At 41.0% G+C, this 21225-nt stretch overlaps 1 protein-coding gene across 1 annotated transcript in view; it reads left to right on the top strand.

The window, feature by feature from the left end:
- The first annotated feature begins 3567 nt into the window (after positions 1–3567).
- FBXO28 (F-box protein 28) overlaps positions 3568–21225 on the top strand; it is a 29227-nt gene continuing 11569 nt past the window's right edge. The window contains exons 1-2 of the mRNA XM_066237523.1: positions 3568–3934; positions 17624–17733. Of these exons, the coding sequence (XP_066093620.1) occupies positions 3671–3934; positions 17624–17733 (374 nt within the window). The 5' untranslated portion in view covers positions 3568–3670. The remainder of the gene's footprint in view (positions 3935–17623; positions 17734–21225) is intronic.

The raw sequence follows: 21225 nt of genomic DNA, 5'->3' as shown, positions 1-21225 counted from the left end.
CACATGCTGCAGATGGCTTTTCCAGTCTACCTGAATCATTACCAGCCAGAAGCAGCGGTCATTGGGACTTGGATGTGAGCTGCAAAGTATAGATTTGTGACAACAATTCCAGTGCCATGCAGACTTTTCCTGGATGTGGACTTTTCCTGGACTCCTGCTCCTTGTGACAGTCCTAACAGACTGAACTGGGGCTGGGTTGCATTTTTCAGGGATTTGGCATGGTGTTGGGGCCAACTTGGACTTGGTGAACATGTTAAGGACACTACTCTTTTATGGATTCTTGCTTTATTGGCCAAGAGTTTGCTTAAAGGCTTTAATAACTGTAAAAAAAACATAGAAGACTGGATAAAGAAGATGTGGCACATATACACCATGGTATGCTATTCAGCCATGGGAGATGATGACATCGGATCACTTACAACAAAATGGTGGGATCTTGATAACGTTATGCGGAGTGAAATAAGTGAACCAGAAAAAAACAAGAACTTCAGGATTCCATACATTGGTGGGACATAAAAACGAGACTAAGAGACATGGACAAGAGTGTGTTGGTTACGGAGGGCGGGGGGGGGGGGAGAAGGGAGAGGGGGAGGGGGAGGGGCACAAAGAAAACTAAATAGAGGTGACGGAGGACAATCTGACTTTGGGTGATGGGTATGCAACAGAACTGAATAACAAGATAACCTGGACATGTTTTCTTTGAATATATGTACCCTGATTTATTGATGTCACCCCATTAAAATTAATAAAAATTTATTTATTTTTAAAAAAAAAGAAAAAAATATATAAAGTCCAAGCATGCTTTTATAGTAATTAAATGAAATAAATACAACAAAATTAAATTTATTCTGACATTAAAAACATTTTTATGTTACATTTTTTGAGTTATGCTTTTTAGAATTCATAAAAAAGAGGGGTTAAAAATTAAAAAATGACAAAAAAGTTATCTTTTTATATATATAGATACATTCTTAGTAAGATTTAGTAAATTTGGCAGGTCCTGGCATGAATGTGTTAAGCTTTTTCATTCTTGTGTTTACATGAAACATGAGCCTGATGTGTCCTAGCGATTTCTTCAATGTTTGGGCATATATTTGAAAGACAAACTCTCATTTTCTCGTCAATACATTGAAGAATTCCTCTCTTTTTACTCTAAATTGTGTTGAGTGCAGAAAACCCCCACCATACATATCAACTTAACTTGACACCAAACAAAGGATAGAAGAAACTTGCCTCCAGTCTTTCTGGAGAATATGGCGAGTAATGTAAACAATCCAGCACCACAGCTTAACAGCCTTTTGCAACCTAATCAGGCAAGTGAGGTGGGGGGTTGGGCATACTGTTAGCTTACAGCCAATTCCCCACACATCTGTCCCCCAAAATATAAACTCCAAAATCCCTGTTGTTTTTTTGGTCCCCAAAAGGCACATATTTCTCTGGAATACCATAGGGCGCACCTGGAAATCTTCTAGGGTGCACCAGTGTGCCCTGGCGCACACTTTGAGAACCACTGTGATAGGATGTTATGAAGATATAAAAATATGGACATATTGCCTGACCTGTGGTGGCACAGTGGATAAAGTGTTGACCTGGGATGCTGAGGTTGCCGGTTCAAAACCCTGGGCTTGCCCGGTCAAGGCACATATGGGAGTTGATGCTTCCTGTTCCTCCCCCCTTCTCTCTCTCTGTCTCTGTCTCTCTCTCTCTCCTCTAAAATGAATAAATAAAAATAATTTTTAAAAAATTTAAAAAATATGGACATATTAATTTAAAACCTTTTTACTTTGATAGTTATGGGGATGTAAAGTACAGCATACGGAATATAGTCAATAATATATAATTATGTATGGTGCCAGGTGGGTACTAGACTTCTTGGGTGGAATCACTTCGTAAGTTATATAAATATCTAACCACGATGCCTACTGTATACCTGAAGCTAATATAATATTGAAAGTCAACTGTAACTGAAAAATAAAACCCTTTTTATTTTGAAATAATTGCAAGATACTGTAGTACAAATGACTTTCATATATTCTTCCTCTAGATTCACCAGTTCTTAACATGTATCATATTTGCTTATTAATCTCATTCTTTACCTACTGAATCATTTGAGAGCAAATTGAGAAATCATTCCCCTTTACCCTTAAATACTTCCATGTGTATTTCCTAAGAACAAGGACATTCTCTTACAAGACCCTAATAAAATTATCCACATCAGGACATTTAATGTTATTACAATATAATTATCTAATATAGTTCATATTCAAAGTTCGCCAATTGTCACAATAATGTTCTTTATAGCTATTTTTCCTAATCCAATTCAGGATCACCCATGGGTTTAGTTATCTTGCCTCTTTAGTCTCTTTTCATCTGGGACAATTGTTAGTCATTCATTGTCTTTTATGACATTAATATTTTTGAAGAGTATGGAGCAATTATGTAGATTTATCTACCTCAAATACAAGACATGCATTTTTTAGCAGGAATATACATTATGTTATGTTCTTTTGGGGGTACCATATTGGGAGACACATGCTTTCCATTCCTCCCATAACTCGTGATACTAATTTTGATCATTTAGCTGTGATAAACTTTTCTTTTATCTTTGTAATTAATATGCAACTTATGGGGAGTTATTCTGAGACTATGTAAATATTATGTTCCACATCACACCTTTACTTTCTAGTTTTAGCATCTTTTGATACCTGCCTAAATCAAAATTGCAACTGAGCTGTCTGACCTGTGGTGGCGCAGTGGGATAAAGCATAGATTTGGAACACTGAGGTTGCCGGTTCGAAACCCTGGGCTTGCCTGGTCAAGGCACATATGGGAGTTGATGCTTCCTGCTCCTCCCCCTTCTCTCTCTCACTCTCCTTCTTTCCCTCTCTCTCCTCTCTGAAAATTGAATAAAGTCTTTAAAAAAAAATTGCAACTGAGCTATAGTTCACATAAAAAACTTATTACTTTATAATTCAGTGGTTTTAAGTATTCTCACAAGGTTGTGCTACTATCACCACGATCCAATTCAAAAACATCTTCATCACCCCAAGAAGAAATTCAGCACCCCTTAGCAATCATTTCCCTTTCCTCTGCTTCCTGTAGCTTCAGGAAACCACTAATCAACTTTCTGTCTCTATAGATTTGACCATTTCAGACATTTCATCTAAATGGGATTATACAATATGTGGTCCTCTGTGTCTGGGTTCTTTCATTTAACATGGTTTCAAGCTTCATCCATATGGTAGTTTTAATCAATACTTCATTCCTTTTATTTGTCTAAATCAATTATTCCTATGATTTTTGAAAAATGATGATATTCTAGCTGCATTGTTCTGTCTACATTTCTTGGGCAACATTATTTTTATCATCCTTTGTCAGGAAACTCTAAGAAAACTACTCTGAGGAAGTAAATTCATTAATAGACAGGGTTCCCTTCCCCTCAAGTCGTTTCTAATCTTACATAGATCACCTTTCCAAGGGATTTATAGGAGCTTCCCTCATTGCTACTTGAACAAACAGCGATGCCCTTATCTCCTACTCGTCACCCACAGGCTCCTCCTCCTCCTCCAGGTGTCCCCTCCCTGGAGGCTCAAGAGAAGGAAGTGACGCACCGGAAGTGTCCTTGATTTCCCCCCCCACTTCCAGTGGGGGAAGAAATCAAACCCCCAAGATGGCGGCGTCGGAGGAGCGGGTGGCTGAGGAAGGAGGCGGCGGCCACGGCGACAGCGGCTCCTCTTCGGCCATCGGTTCTGCCCAGCGTTTGCCCCCAGCGCCCCCGCCCCAGGCCCCGCAGCCGGGGTCCCAGGCGCCCCCAGTCCCCGCGCTGGCTCCGGACCAGCTGCCTCAAAACAACACGCTGGTGGCGCTGCCCATCGTAGCCATCGAGAACATCCTCAGCTTTATGTCCTACGACGAAATTAGCCAGCTACGCCTGGTGAGGCCCCGCGGGACCCCCGCCGGCCGGCCGAGGTCGGGGGAGGGCCGGAGAGGGGGGCGCGTCCCCCGGGGAGGGAGTCCCCGCGCGCCCAGCCGGTGCTGGGACGGAGCGCGGCCCGCTCGCCCCAGAGTCTCTCTCGGTGCCTGTCAGCGCCGCTGGTCCCGATGCCGTCCTTGCTTCAGGGCTGGGGCGACTGCCCTGGGGAACTTGGCCTTGGATGTTTGTGTCCCCGATCCCGGCCGGAGGCGGGGCGGGAGTTGGGCTGCCCACCTCTGCCGGTGCGAGCGTGGACACTTAGTGGGCTCGGCGGCTGCCTTTTTAACCTCTCCTTGGTCCCGGCGGGGTGGGGACCCAACTCCGGATGACCCACCATCTCAGCCTGTATGGTCTGCCCGCAAGAATGTATTGTTCCTCCAACCACCCAAGTTTCCTTGCTGGAGAGGGCTGGGTTCGGAAAACTGGAACCACAGCACCCCGTAACTGACCAGTTAGTGCAGCCTGAGAAACTCCCAGGCCGGCGTCGCTATGCCTCTGACACGTCCCACCCAGAGTGAAGCCACCTGCCCCTTGCCTGGGGCTTTTGCTCTCTCGCAGTTCATTTCCTAACTAGGGATTTGCGCCGACCTTTAGAGAGCTTTTGTACCTGACAGCACAGTCGTTCGTTCAGCCAGTGATTTATAAAAATAATGCATTGGCCATTGGAGTTTTCTTTCATTCCAGAGGTTTGACTGAAGGTTTGATGAATGTCTTAGTTCAGTCATATTTTGCTTCCTTTCTGTGAATATATCTTTAAGTGGGAAGGGAATTAAGGAGGTGGACATTTTTAAGTGATTGCAAACGATTCTGTGTAGATGCTAAATCTGGCCAGGATTTTTTAAAAGAGGACAAAGACATTATTTCTGAATGTGCTGTGTATAGCATTTTCTTACTAATCAATATGCTGCATTTTAGGTTTAAACCTCCAGTTTAAAATTTATCATAATTGCAGTTTTGAAAGGAATCGTGCTTATTTTTTAAAGAAGGCTTATTAATATTAATTCAAACTGATGACCAAATTATTTTCTAGTTAACACAGCATTTCAGCCATTCCAGTCTGCAGGATGGAAGATTCTTTAGTTGAAAAGTGATATTTCAAAATTGAAGTATCTCTGAATTTTCAAAACATGTCATCCTTAGAATTTCATATAGAATCTTAAATTATCTGTCAAATTTGTATAAAGGATGGTGTTTGGTCAAGATTCATGCTCTACTGTCTGGAAATTGGGCATAACATTTGATTGAATTGAGCCTTTCAGGCAGACAATAGCTTTGTAAAGCTTGGAATGGTCACAGTTCTGTTTTATAAGTGTTGAGGAAAACTGTGGAGTTTTGTTCGTTTGTTAGCTGTACTTTTAAAAAAATTAAAAACATTTTTAAGGGTGGGGGGACTAGCCCATCCTAGGAGACAGTTGAAACACATCCCACAATTTATTAAGTGATACGTCTTTCAACAGAAATATTCAGTTCTATTCTTAATTTTTAAGGAATTATCTATTCAAGCCTTTTAAGGATTCAAATTTGTAGTTTCAAACAAAGATTCTTCACAAGGAGCCCTTACTAACCCTCTGCACCCCTCCCCCGCAAAAAGATTCTGCAACCAGTTTTAGATCTCAGAGATGTTGTTTTTCCTCTACTTTAACTGCAGAGAACTTACATGTTTCTTTACTTGAGGTTAATGGATAATTCTTAGATTAAATGCATAATCTTTTGTGGGGGTTCAGAGGTATCTTGGGTTTTAGATCCTATGGTTTGGTGTCGTCGAGTACACAATTCAGGTTAACTTAGAAAAGAAAGATGTTCTTTCTCGCCACTAGATGTCAGCATTAATTTAATTATGCTCTTTATATGAAATTGGCTGTCAAGAAACTGTCTGGTAGGTACTTTCCATAGTTTTTCTATTTAAGTGGCCATTATACCTAAAGAATTGTTTGCCCAAAAATCAAGGCACATTAGTATGTATGCTGCTATGAAGTGTATACAGATTACGTAATTTCTTTTGTTGTATTTTTTCAGGGGAATTAAGGCTGGATGTGCTTGGAAGAGAGTGACATAAATTAAGAACAGAATTATTTTTATAAGCTAAATGTCAACTACTCAGTGGCAGATGAGCTAGTTTTTGTATGGTTCAGGTGTTTGTTTTTTTCTCCCCAGTTTGCTTGCCTTATTGAGAGCTCAGTTGTAAGTATGTTGGCACCAAAATTAAAGAACAGGCACACAATCCATGTACTTATTACTCTGTATTTTCTTTAAATTTTTTTTTTAATTTTACTTATTCATTTTTAGAGAGAAGAGAGAGAGGGAGAGAGAGAGACAGAAAGGGAGAGAGAGGAGAGAGAGAGAGAGAAGGGGGGAGGAGCTGGAAGCATCAACTCCCATATGTGCCTTGACCATGCAAGCCCAGGGCTTCGAACCGGTGACCTCAGCATTTCCAGGTTGACGCTTTATCCACTGCGCCACCACAGGTCAGGCCTCTGTATTTTCTTTAAAAGATTTGTTCTAAGCCCTGGCCGGTTGGCTCAGCGGTAGAGCGTCGGCCTGGCGTGCGGGGGACTCAGGTTCGATTCCCGGCCAGGGCACATAGGAGAAGCGCCCATTTGCTTCTCCATCCCCCCCCCCCTTCCTCTCTGTCTCTCTCTTCCCCTCCGGCAGCCAAGGCTCCATTGGAGCAAGGACGCCTGGGCGCTGGGGATGGCTCCTTGGCCTCTGCCCCAGGCGCTAGAGTGGCTCTGTTCGTGGCGGAGCATCGCCCCCTGGTGGGCAAGAGCGTTGCCCCTGGTGGGCGTGCCGGGTGGATCCCGGTCGGGCGCATGCGGGAGTCTGTCTGACTGTCTCTCCCCGTTTCCAGCTTCAGAAAAAAAAAAAAAGATTTGTTCTACGTTGGAATTGCTAAAATATTATTTTTCAGTTATTTGTGCACTTATGTTGATGCTAGGCTTTGCTTCCTGTTGCCATGAATAATTGAAATTTGACTCTGTGTTTCAGCTATTTCAAGGGACTGTCCAAATGCTTTATTAAATCTTTTGCTTGTTTTTCTACCATCTGCTTGTTCCAAACACATACCCGGAGCATGGAAATCCTGATTACACAGAAATTGTCCTTTAAATATTTAACCCTTCTAATGTATTTTAAATTATTTGGTGGGACACAACTTTTATAATGACAAAACCAGAACTTTGAGTTGTTCTCCCAGCACATCAGACAGCTTTGTGCTGATGTAGCATTAGACTGTCGCCTAGACCCCCTTGACAGGTCTGAGAGCTTTTGAAACAGGAGGCAGAGGTTAAGAAGTGAGGTCCCACTCCTAGTGAGGAAGCAGAGTAAAGCTAACTTTGAAAGTGTGACATTGACTCGTGAGCACAATGTTCTCACTCCCTGAAAAATGAGTATGGAAGGCTTTTTGAGAAACTTTTTAGGGAAATCCTACCAAATATTTTTCTATGGTTCAAGTGGAGCACCTATAAATTTAATGGAATCTTATTAGTAGTTCAGGACATAGATTTGACTTAAGGTTAAATTCATAAGTCTTGCTTATCTAGAAAAAAAAATTTTTTTTGAGAGAGACAAGAAGGGAGAAAGATGAGAAGCATCAACTTGTAGTTGCCGTACTTTAGTTGTCCACTGTGCCTTGACCAGGGGGCTTAAGCTGAGCCAGTGACCCCTTGCTCAAGCCAGCGACCATGGGGTCATGTTTATGATTCCCATGCTCAAGCCAGCGACCTTGGGATCATGTTGACAATCTTGTGCTCAAGCCAGCAACCTCACGGATTCAAACCTGGGACCTCAATGTCCCAGGTCGACGCCCTAGCCACTGCACCTCCACCAGTCAGGCTCTGGAATGATTTTTTTTTTTTTTTTTTTTTTTTTTTACAGAGACAGAGTCAGAGAGAGGGATAAATAGGGACAGACACACAGGAACGGAGAGAGATGAGAAGCATCAATCATCAGTTTTTCGTTGTGACACCTTAGTTCATTGATTGCTTTCTCATATGTGCTTTGACCGCGGGCCTTCAGCAGACCGAGTAACCCCTTGCTCAAGCCAGCGACCTTGTGTCCAAGCTGGTGAGCTTTGCTTAAACTAGATGAGCCCGCACTCAAGCTGGCGACCTCAGGGTCTCGAACCTGGGTCCTCCGCATCCCAGTCCCACGCTCTATCCACTGTGCCACCGCCTAGTTGGGCTGAAATGAAATTTTAACAAAATACATAAATACATGCTTTTGTTCCAACATATTTTTCCAGAGTACTCTAGCTAGTTAAATCTGTTACCCATTTTAAATTCCTTTCATGTCTTTTCTTCCAATGTTGTACTGTTTCAATTATAGAGAAGATTGATTCGTTGGAAATTTGAAGGAAAATAAAAACCATTACTTTTTTTTTTAACTGGGCAAAATGTCTTCCTCATATCTTTGGCTCTATACCAGTGGTCCTCAACTTTTTGGACTTGAGACACCTTTACACTCTTAAAAGTTACTGAGGACCCTAGGAGCTTACCTTAGAAAATTCTAGAAAGCACAAGAATACAGTCTATTAGTTGTCAGAACAATGTCACCAGACGTCATGCTGCCTCTGGAAAACTCCGTGTGTTGTGACAGAATTGAGAATGAAAATGGCAAATAAAATCTTAGCATTATGAAAATAGCTGGCATCACAAGCCCATGAAACAAACTTGGGAGCCCCAGGGGACCTCTAGACCATACTCTGAGAACACTGCTCTTTATTGCTGTATTATAGAGAATACATGATTTCTTTATTGCTGCTTTTTGTTTACTCTTCATCATCTTATCATCAGGTTATTGATTTTATTAACAGGTACTTAAATACAGGTAAGAAATGGTAATATTTGGAGGACAATTCATTTTTCCTGCAGATTCTAGTCTCAGTAACCCTGCCCACGTATCACTAAAACAGAATGTTCTTTGAGCACACTTACAGAGCATCAGGATAACAAACACAGGCAGAGTAAATACAGGAATGACAGGGTAATCAGGAGAGGCTCCTTAAGATAATGAGTTTCTATCCAATTAGTAAAGGTAGAAGAATATTCCTCTCGGGGGGAAAAAAAATGATGTGTAATGTAATGAAATAATTGCAGAAGGGTGACTTAGAGCAATTAAAATGAGATTGGCTTTGGATGTATGGCTCTTAGGTGTCCTAGACTAGTGATCAGACTCCTCCCTACTGTCTACCTTTTATTTCACAGACTTGTCAAATTTAAGAAACTGTTTTTGAGAACCTCCAGGGTTGACAGCTGTTGAGGGGGACGGACAAGTAAGAATGTTAAAAAGAACAAAACAGAAAAATACCTCTCTCTTATCATCATCATTTCATTAGGAGACCAGATATACCTGTATATACTGGTAAGCTGAGAGGTATGGATTCTTACAGTGTTTAAGGAAGGTACTATATCTTAAAAGGATGGCTTGCGCCTATACATTTCAGGATTTTTAGATGAGGAGAAAAAGATAGAGGTTTCTCCCAATCACCTGCTTCTAGCATCTTGCACTCAAGAGTAATTGAAACAAACACCAAGCTGTTCAGTTTCCCAAACATCCTCGGTCGGCTCAGTACATGCATCGCCTTCTGCCTGCAGCTTCTGCCCTGTTCCCTCTCCTGGAAAATGCCTGTGCCTTCAAGTGATAATCCCTCAGCAAAGCCTTCTGTGATTCTCCTTTGAACTGGACTCATAGTATTTCTCAGTTCCCACTTCACCATTATTGCACATCCAGATCAGGACGATCTTTGGAAGGCCCTGTTTCCCACTACGTGTAAGCTCCACATATCCTTTCATAATGAATCCTGATGGCCTTAGTCTTTGTGCAGTGTGAGTACTCATTATTTGTTGAATAAATGCAGTCATTCTTAAAACATTTCACTGTTCTGAGCAAACAATAGAAAACATATATTATTGAAAATAAGTGTTTTCTGTATCAATTATAATAGCACCTAAAAATCAGTTGCTTAATATTTACCTCCAACTGAGGATATCAGAAAAATTTTTTAATTTAAAGTTTTTAGGTCACCAAGGATGTCTTTTACAAGACCATTTTGAGAAGCTGAGTCACTAAGAAAAGTACAGCAGAAGATTAGTTGAGATTGATCAGTTGAGCATAATTATTGCACTCTATATAGTTGCAGCTCACTAAATTTAAAAAGACACTAATTAGCCCTGGCCAGCTAGCTCAGTGGTAGTGTCGGCCTAGTGTGTGGAAGTCCCGGGTTTAATTCCCGGCCAGGGCACACAGGAGAAGCTCCCATCTGCTTCTCTGTTTCTCCACCCTTCTCCCTCTCCTTTCTCTCTCTCTCTTCCCCTTCCGCAGCCAAGACTCCATTGGAACAAAGTTGGCCTGGGCACTGAGGATGGCTCCATGGCCTCTGCCTCGGGCGCTAGAATGACTCCAGTTGCAATGGAGCATTGCCCCCTTGTGGGCATGCCAGGTGGATCTCGGTCAGGCGCATACAAGAGTCTATCTCTCTGCCTCCCTGCTTCTCACTTCAGAAAAATAACAAAAAAAAGGGACTAATTAGAAGACTTGGATTCTTAATTTCAGTTTGCCGATGAATAACTGGATGACATTGGACAAAACAAATGATTTCTTCAGGCCTCCATTTTCTTAGCATAAAAAGAAAGAATGGGTTCTGGTGTCTACGATCCTTTCAGTTCAGTAATAATTAATAAGCAGTCTAATTCTTTTTTTTTTTTTCTTTTTTCATTTTTCTGAAGCTGGAAACAGGGAGAGACAGTCAGACAGACTCTCGCATGCGCCCGACCGGGATCCACCCGGCACGCCCACCATGGGGCGACGCTCTGCCCACCAGGGGGCAATGCTCTGCCCATCCTGGGCATCACCATGTTGCGACCAGAGCCACTCTAGCGCCTGAGGCAGAGGCCACAGAGCCATCCCCAGCGCCCGGGCCATCTTTGCTCCAATGGAGCCTTGGCTGCGGGAGGGGAAGAGAGAGACAGAGAGGAAAGCGCGGCGGAGGGTTGGAGAAGCAAATGGGCGCTTCTCCTGTGTGCCCTGGCCGGGAATCGAACCCAGGTCCTCCGCATGCTAGGCCAACGCTCTACCGCTGAGCCAACCGGCCAGGGCAGCAGTCTAATTCTTAATAATAGCCTCTGAATTAACTAGAGGTAAAACATCAAGCGTTCAACTCACTTCAGAACTGTAGAGCACTAACAACAGCAGGAAAAAATGGTTCCACTAAATTTCTACAGCATCTTAAAATCGAACTAGTCCAGTATACTGTATGGGGCAGGACAAAAGCAGGTTTGCAGTTGGTCAGAGGGGAAATAATGCAATAATTAGTAAATAACAATACAAGAGTAAACTCTGTTTTTTGCATACTCATTACTGTAAACCTACTTTTCCTCCGCTGTATTTGAAGGCATCTAAGAAGTGTGGCCAATTATAATTGTGAGACTTTCAATGTCAAATTAAAATATGAAGAAAAAATGTGCATCTTAGAGTCAACTACAATTTTATACTAAAGATTAAGTTTAATAGGAAAATTGTGGTAAATGTGTCTTGCATTGTTGCAAAGGAGCATGGGGGCCCAACAAATCAAGGAAGATTTCTAAACACAAGTAAAAGCACATTTTAAAAAAAAAAAAATTTTTTTTTTCTTTTTTCTAGAGAGTCAGAGAGAGGGATAGATAGGGACAGACAGACAGGAATGGAGAGAGATGAGAAGCATCAATCATCAGTTTTTCGCTGCGACACCTCAGTTGTTCATTGACTGCTCTCTCACATGTGCCCTGACCGGGCCCTCAGCAGGCTGAGCAACCCCTTGCTCAAGCCAGCAACCTTGGGTCCAAGCTGGTGAGCTTTTTGCTCAAGCCAGATGACCCCGCGCTCAAGCTAGTGACCTCGGGGGTCTCAAACCTGGGTCCTTCCACATCCCAGTCCGACGCTCTAGCCACTGCGCACCGCCTGGTCAGGCAGCACTTTTATTACTGACCACTTAAGTTAGAAAATGATGAAAAAAGGCCTGACTTGTGGTGGCGCAGTGGGATAAAGCGTTGACCTGGAACACTGAGGTCGCCGGTTCAAAACCTTGGGCTTGCCTGGTCAAGGCACATATGGGAGTTGATGCTTCCTGCTCCTCCCCCTTCTCTCTCTCTCTGTCTCTCTCTCTCCTCTCTCTCTAAAAAAATCAATAAATAAAATATTTAAAAAAAAAAAAAAAAGAAAATGATGAAAAGGATAGGCGTGGCATTTAAAATCCTGAAGTAATTAACAAAGCAAAACCACACCTAATTTCTCATACTAGAACATCAAGTAATAGGCCCAAGCTATATGTCTTCATTGTAGACTGATTTATTCCATTAGTTTCTTTTGTATTTATAGTGTATATAAATGCACTAATAGTTTTTGACTACTAGTCAAAAACTGGCAAAGATGACATAGTAGTCATCTTTGTATATTAGACTCCAGAATTTTTTTAAGTGTTTTGGGAAAATGACCAGATTGCTAGAATTTTGTTTTATTTTAACAACTGGGGAAATAAAACTTTTTTTCCTTTAGTTTTGGGAAGTTATACAAATATCTGTAAATATAGAGCTAGATTTTAAATGAGATAATTTTGCTTTGCAAGTTAGAATACCCTGTCAGCAGTTACCTTGAAACTACTTGGGGAAATTAGTGTATCTTTGTTTCCAGAGGTCACTATGCTTCTTCCTCAATCCTAAACAAAAGATACATGATCTGCTATATCTTTGTTTTTGTGCTCTGTGTCAATCAATGCTTATTGAACACCCATGAGAGGCAGAGGACCACATTACATACTGCTCTTTCCTTACAATATTGACTAATACTTAAAGAATCTTTGACTTTGGGGCCTGACCTGTGGTGGCGCAGTAGATAAAGCGTCAACCTGGAAACACTGAGGTTGCCGGTTCAAAACCCTGGCTTGCCTGGTCAAGGCACATATGGGAGTTGATGCCTCCTGCTCCTCCCCTTCTCTCTCTCTCTCTCTCCCCCCCCCCCAAAATGAATAAATAAATAAAAAAGAATCTTTGACTTTGGCTTTTTGATGCTATTTTGTCTTTGTGCCTATTTTCTGGTCTTGTCCAGCCTTTAATTTTAAATGTCAACTGAGGCTCCATTTATAAGCCTTTATTTTCTTATCTTCCACTTCTTCATTTGGGGTTTCATCTACAGTGATTTCAGCTATCTCAATGTGAAATTTCCAGAACCATATCGTTAGTCCTAATATTACAGTTGCTTATTGAAAATGACCGGCTGTCCAATTAGGAGACCTTTGAAAAATGGGTGGTCTTTTTAAAGTTATTTCTGATGACTGATTTCTCTGCTCAAATCATGGGAGATTTTATTCCTCCCAGCTTTGCCTACACATCTGATCTATCTTCAGAATGGTTTATATTCATTGCAGACTTGGTGCCTCTGCATGTGCCCTCACCTCTGATTTTATAGTCCTTGCCATCTCTTCCCTCAAAGCTCAATTCAAATCTTGTATCGTGCCGTCTTCCTTGGTTGACTTTATCTGGTTACTTATTCATATTCTCATCACCCATCAGTACTTATGCACTCATACTAGTCAGTACTCAGATATTCAACTAAGTTTCTAGATTATTGAAAGATAGCTAAAACCTAGTTGTTAACTAGATCCAATGCAGCAGAATTCTATTATGATAACAAAATTTAGTCAGTACCTTAGAAGGTTTTTTTTAAAACATTTTTGTTACTTTTTATTTATGTTTTATTTTTTTTATTTTTTACAGAGACAGACAGAGAGTGAGTCAGAGAGAGGGATAGACAGGAACGGAGAGATGAGAAGCATCAATCATTAGTTTTTTTTCATTGCGCGTTGCAACACCTTAGTTGTTTATTGATTGCTTTCTCATGTGTGCCTTGACCGCGGGCCTTCAGCAGACCGAGTAACCCCTTGCTGGGGCCAGTGACCTTGGGCTCAAGCTGGTGAAATTTTGCTCAAACCAGATGATGTGCCTGACTTGTGGTGGCGCAGTGGATGAAGCGTCAACCTGGAAATGCTGAGGTTACCGGTTCGAAACCCTGGGCTTGCCTGGTCAAGGCACATATGGGAGTTGATGCTTCCAGCTCCTCCTCCCTTCTCTCTCTCTGTTTCTCTCTCTCCCTCTCTCTCTTCTCTCTAAAAATGAATAAATAAAATAAAAAAAAAAGACTCTCTTTAAAAAAAAACAAAAAAAAAAACAGATGAGCCTGCACTCAAGCTGGTGACCTCGGGGTCTTTTTTTTTTTTTTTTAATTCATTTTAGAGAGGAGAGGGAGAGAGAGAGAGAGAGAGAGAGAGAGAGAGAGAGAGAGGAGAGACAGAGAGAGAAGGGGGGAGGAGCAGGAAGCATCAACTCCCATATGTGCCTTGACCAGGCAAGCCCAGGGTTTCAAACCAGCGACCTCAGCATTTCCAGGTCGATGCTTTATCCACTGCGCCACCACAGGTCAGGCAACCTTGGGGTCTTGAACCTGGGTCCTCTGCATCCCAGTCCAACGCTCTATCCACTGCGCCACCGCCTGGTCAGGCAGAAGTTATTATTACAGTAACTGATCTTAATTTTTTTCTTTGTAAGTTTATTGCTGCTGAAAAGTTATTTGCATTATTCATCTCCGAAATTATCAAAGATATTATAGAGTCCATAATGACAAGAAGTGTTTTTGTACAAGTATATTAGGAAGTACCTCACATCAAATAGTTCTAACAACAACAAAAAGCAGTTTTACAACCCCCCAGGTTTTATTCTCCAGAAGTACCCCTTCCAAGTCTTTGAGTTATTTTATTTAATATTATTAGCTGACTTTATACTATGAAAGATGAGAACTTAGTCTGCTGTTTCCCCTCATCACACACACACACACACACACACACTCTTTTCTTTTCTCTAGTAACATAATACAAGTTTCTTTTTTCCCCACGTAAAGTTCAATACTGGTGTGGTGGTGTGGTTATTCAGGATTGGGGCACTGGTTCTCAAAATGTGGTCCAGGGATCCCAGAGGGGTTCCCAAGGCCCTTTTAAAGAGTCTATGAGATGTAAAATATTTCCATTACAGTTTTAAGAAGTTATTTGCATTTTTCACTCATTCTTTCACAACTGTACATTAGAACTCGAGTAGTTATATGACATACGATGATGTCATACTGATAGCTAATGGAGTGCGTGCTTGTGCATTATGTTTTTAAATATATATTTTATTTTATTTTTTTACAGAGACAGGGAGAGTCAGAGAGAGGAATAGACGGGGACAGACAGACAGGAACGGAGAGAGATGAGAAGCATCAATCATTAGTTTTTCATTGCGCGTTGCAATACCTTAGTTGTTCATTGATTGCTTTCTCATATGTGCCTTGACTACGGGCCTTCAGCAGACCAAGTAACCCTTTGCTGGAGCCAGGGACCTTGGGTTCAAGCTGGTGGGCTTTTTGCTCAAACCAGATGAGCCGGCACTCAAGCTGGCGACCTTGGGGTCTCGAACCTGGGTCCTCTGCATCCCAGTCCGACGCTCCATCCACTGCGCCACCTCCTGGTCAGGCTGTGCATTATGTTTTTTAGAATTTTCTAAGGTAAGACAACCTCAGTGGACTGAATGCAGGAGCCAATACAAGGACTTGCTTCTGTTCTACTCCACACATCAAAGAGATTTGCAAAACGTAACTCACTAATATTTTGTTTCAGAAAACCATTTTTTCTTAGAAAGTTATGTTACTGTGTATTAATTTTATTATTTTTTCAGTAACATTGAGCAACTGTTGGTAACTAATTTTGTTTAATGAGAAATAGATCTTTCAGCCCTGGCTGGGTTGCTCAGTGGATAAAGCATCATCCCAGTGCACCTGCGGGTTCCACCCTAGTCAGGATGTACGAGAAGCAATCAGTGAGCACGTAACTAAATGGAACAACTAAGTGAAACAATGAGTTGATGTTTCTCTCTGTCTCTCAAATCAATGGGGAAAAAATATGGTAGATTTTACCATATTTTAAAATATTTATTAGAATTACTTTTATTATTTAAAATGTACTGCGTTTTAATTTGTTTTGATACTGAAAAGAACTATTTTCCTTGTCACGTTTCCTTAGTACCGTTCACATTCAGTTGGCACGTTGTGATCTGGGAAGTAGCTAGCATTTAGTATGAGCGTATGAAGGCTTTTATTAGCATCAGCCAGTTTGAATTTTTTGTCCCTGTGTTCCCAGGGGAAAGCAAACTTGTATCAAGAGTTTCATCAGCCTTTCATTTCTTTTTTTTTTTTTTTTTTTTATTATTATTTATTTATTTATTTTTAATGGGGTGACATCAGTAAATCAAGATACATATATTCAAAGGTAATATGTCCAGGTTATCTTAAAGTTCAATTATGTTGCATACCCATCACCCAAAGTCAGATTGTCCTGTCACCCTCTATCTAGTTCTCTTTGTGCCCCTCCCCCTCCCCCTTCCCTCTCCCTCTCCCAGCCTTTCATTTCAACAAGTATTTGTCAGACATTTGTGCTTGGGTGTTAAGAGAAAGAGAAAAAAGCACAAGACAGCCCCCTATATAGCAAGAGCAATTTAGATTTATTGCTATATAGATTTATCTCACCCTCTTGCACTTTCCACATCCATATCTATGTAGCGAGAATGTTCAGGCTGAGTCACTGCAGAGTTCTCAGGGGTCAAAGAACAAACACATACTATGTACTAGGTCTCATTAAGATAAGAAAGATGCTGGAATATATAACTAAGCATATGGAGACAAGTTTTCAAATTCCTACTAAGTTAAATAAAATTTATTTAACATATTTTTTATGTGACACTTTAGAGTTTACCAAATGATTTAATATTCATTATTTCATTTAATCCTGATGACATGCCTGAGTTAGATACTATCACCGGTTACAGGTGGCTGACTCAGGCTTTCAAATGGTCAATGGTCGCTGACCTGCTTGAGAATACGTAAAGCAGCGGTTCTCAACCTGTGGGTCGCGACCCAGCGGGGGTCGAATGACCAAAACACAGGGGTCGCGACCCACAGGTTGAGAACTGCTGATGTAAAGGTTGGACTCCAGTTCAGCTGTTCTGCCATCTGACCCCATGCTCTTACTGTATATAAATACCATATTCCTTAAGGATTCAAAGTACTTAAGGTTCCACTACACTTGTTAAGGTACTTTGGAGAGGATATCATACTAGAATAGAGAAACTGTCTATAGTTAACCCAAATCACTGGTAGAAGTGAATAAGAATTCTCATTCCAGTTATAGATCATAGGAACTTTGTGAGAGGCTGGACTCAAGTTTGAATATACATTTTTGGCTAACAGAAAATTTCCTGTTTTAAACCATTTAAAATCCTTTGAATATATTGTTTTACTGATCTTCAGGACTACAGTTTCTGATTATTATAACAGTGAGGATACACTCAGAACTATCAACAAATACCTGAAGTAAAGGAGTAAGTTTTTTCTTTCCTCCACATACTAATTTTTAATGCAATATTATAAAATTACAAAGTATAAGGGGTTCACCCACATATACTGACTCAAAGATTCAGACAGCAAACTGAGGGACATACTAGCACAGAACTTTCAGCATTGTTATGTGTCTAAGTTAACTGTCTGTCATTAATCTGATTATTACTTTGTAAAATTCTTCTTTCTCCTCTCTCCCCATAGGTTTGTAAAAGAATGGACTTGGTCTGCCAGAGAATGTTAAATCAGGGATTTCTGAAAGTGGAGAGGTACCATAATCTATGTCAGAAACAAGTTAAAGCACAACTCCCAAGGTATGTCATGGCTGGCAATGGCAATAATTTACAGTTGGGGATTTTGTTTTGTTTCTTGACTTTTTTTTTATCTGAGTAAGAGTTTACCTGTTAAATAGGTTCCAATTTTTGTAACAAACGATACCTAGATCAGAATAAGTGATTTTTATTATAGTTTCTTCCCTCTCACCATCTCTCTTTTTTTTTAATTCGGTGAGAGGAGGGGAGGCAGAGAGACAGACTCCCGCATGCACCCCAACTGGGTTCCACCTGGCAAACCCACTAAGGAATGATGCTCTGCCCATCTGGGGTGTTGCTCTGTTGCTCAGCAACCAAGCTCTTCTTACTGCCTGAGGCAGAAGCCATGGAGCCATCCTCAGCTCCTGGGGCCAACTTGCTCCAATTGAGCTATGGCTGCTGGAGGTGAAGAGAGAGGAAAAGAGAGAGAGAGAGAGAGAGAGAAGCAAGAGGGGGAGAGGTGGAGAAGCAGATGGGCACTTCTCCTGTGTGCCCTGACTGGGAATCGAACCTGGGCGGATACTCAGTCATGGAGCCAATTGGCCAGGGCTCCTCTCACCATTTCTATTCAGTTACTGGAGGTTCTAGCCAGGGCACTTAAGCAGGAGAATGAATTAAAGTCATTTAGATTGAAAGGAAGCAGTAAACTCTCTCTGGTCACCAATGACATGATCTTGTATGTATGTAAACTTCTACATAAGGAATACACTAATTATTAGAGCTAATAAATGAGTTGGACAGGGATATAAGATACAAGATCCACAAAAATCAATTGTATAATTGGATATACTGGCAATAAACAATCCAAAAATGGGATTAAGAAGATAATTACATTTATACTAGCATTGAAAATAATAATATAGTAATAAATATAACAAAAGAAGTGTTGGACTTGTACACTGAAAATTACAAAACATTGTTAAAAGAAATTAAAGAAGAATTAAATAAAAAGACATTCCATGCTCATGGATTGGAAGATTTCCTATTGTTAAGATGACAGTACTTCCTAAATGGATCCGTATTTTCAGTGCAATCTCCATCAAAATCCTAGCTGTCTTTTTTGAAGACATTGATAAGCTGATCCTACTATTTCTGTGGAAATACAAAAGACTCAGAATAATCAGAAACAATCTTGCAAAAGAACAGAGTTGATGGAGGACTGCCACTTCCCAATTTCAAAACTTAATCCAAAGCTACAAGTCAGCCTAACCAGGCAGTGGCACAGGGGGTAAAGCGTTGGACTGGGATGCAAAAGACTCAGGTTCGAGACCCCGAGGTCGCCAGCTCGAGCGCAGGCTCATCTGGTTTGAGCAAAAAGCTCACCAGCTTGAGCCCAACATCACTGGCTCAAGCAAGGGGTTACTCGGTCTGCTAAAGGCCTGCAGTCAAGGCATGTATGAGAAAGCAATCAATGAACACGCACTTTATGATTGATGCTTCTCATCTCTCCGTTCCTGTCTGTCCCTGTCTATCCCTCTCTCTGACTCTCTCTCTGTCTCTGTAAAAAGAAAAAAAAAAAGCTACAAGTCAGATACATCGTTCTCATTCCTCTCCAGTTGTCTTGCCACCTGACCCCACTCCAGCTTCATGCTCAGTGTTGTGCTCAATAAAATGAAAAAATTTTTTAAAAGAAAATTCAAAACTACAATAATCAAAACAGTGTGGTACTGACATAAGGGCATACATGTAGATCAGTGGAAGAGAACTGGTAATTCAGAAAATAAACTCTTACATTTTTAGTCAATTGATTTTTAACAAGGACGCCAATACTATTCAGTGGGGAAAGAATAGTGTTTCCAACCTCTTTCTCACACCACATACAAAAGTTAACTCAAAATAAATCATAAACCTAAGTGTAAATATTAATGCTAGACTATAAAACACTTAGACAAAAATAGTACTAACATTCATGAACTTGAATTAGTACTGGTTTCTTAGATTTGACACCAAAAACATAAGCAACAAAAGAAAAGGTAGGCAAACTAGACTTTATCAAAATATAAGACTTCTTTGCCACAAAGGACATCAAGAACGTGGAAAGACTGGCCCTGGCGGGTTGGCTCAGTGGTTGAGTATCGACCCGGTGTGTGGACACCCCAAGTTCGGTTCCCGGTTAGGGCACACAGGAGAAGCGCCCATCTGCTTCTCCACCACCCCCCCTCTCTTCCCCTCCTGCAGCCAAGACTCCATTGGAGCAAAGTTAGCCTCTGTCGCTGAGAACAGCTCCATGGCCTCTGCCTCAGGCACTGAGGATGGCTCTGGTCACAGCAGAGCAACGCCTCAGAGGGGCAGAGCATCGCCCCCTGGTGGGCATGCCAGGTGGATACAGGTGGGGCACATGTGGGAGTCTGCCTGCCTGCCTCCCCGCTTCTCACTTCAGAAAAATTTTTTAAAATAAAAAAAAAGAAAGTGGAAAGACAACCCACAGAATGGGAGGAAATATTTGCAGCTTATATGTCTACTAAGGGACTTGTACCCAGATTGTATGAAGAACTCTTAGAATTCAACAATAAAAAAGCAAGCCAATTTTAAAATGGACAAGGGATTTTAATAGACATGTCTCCAAAGAAGATACATTGAAGATCAAAAAGCACATGAAAGATGCTCAACATGATGAGTCAGCAGGGCCTTGAGAATCAAACATTATGAGATAGCATTTTACAGTAAGTAGGATGGCGAAAATAAAGACAAAAAATGCTGGGAAGGACATGGGCAAATTGGAACCTTCATAAATTACTGATGGTATTATAAAATGGTGCAGCCACTTTAGAAAAGTTTGTTCCTCAAAAGGTTAAACACAGTGCTACCACATGACCCAGCAATTTTATTCCTAGGTATACAATGAAGAAAAATTAAAATATATCCACACAAAAGTTTAGAAATGAATGTTCATGGCAGCATTATTCATAATAGCCAAAAAAGTAGAAACAACACCAAAGTCCAGCAACTGATAGACAACCAAAACGATGGTATTATATACCGTAGAATATTATTGGGCCATAAAAAGGAAATGAAGTATTGATATACTACAATATGAATGAACCTTGAGAACTACGCTAAAGAGAGAAGAAACACCACATACTGCATAAATCCAGTTATCTGAAATGTCCAGAATAGGCAAAACCCTAGAAACAAAGTAGATTAGTGGTTGCCAAGGGCTGGGCAATGGCAGTGACTGATAATATTTATGGGCTTTCCTTCTGTAGCAGTGAAAATGTTCTGAAATTAGTGCTGATGGGTCCACAACTCTGGATAAACCTAACCACTGAATTGTATACTTTAAAGTGGATTTTATTATATGTGAGTTATAATAAAACTTAGAAAAGTTTAAACGAGCTCATTTTATGGACAGAAATATATACTCTCTTGTCTCTATGTCCATGTGTAATTCTTTCATTTTTCTCATTCTCATAGCCATTAGACGCCGAGGATGGCTCCATGGCCTTGCCTTAAGTAGTAAAATAGCTTGGTTGCTGAGCAACAGAGCAGCAGCCC

This window comes from Saccopteryx bilineata, chromosome 1 (genome assembly GCF_036850765.1).
Source record: "Saccopteryx bilineata isolate mSacBil1 chromosome 1, mSacBil1_pri_phased_curated, whole genome shotgun sequence".
In the NCBI taxonomy this organism is placed as follows: domain Eukaryota; kingdom Metazoa; phylum Chordata; class Mammalia; order Chiroptera; family Emballonuridae; genus Saccopteryx; species Saccopteryx bilineata.
The sequence above is the reverse complement of the archived record's forward strand: the minus strand, read 5'-3'. Positions and strand labels throughout refer to the sequence as shown.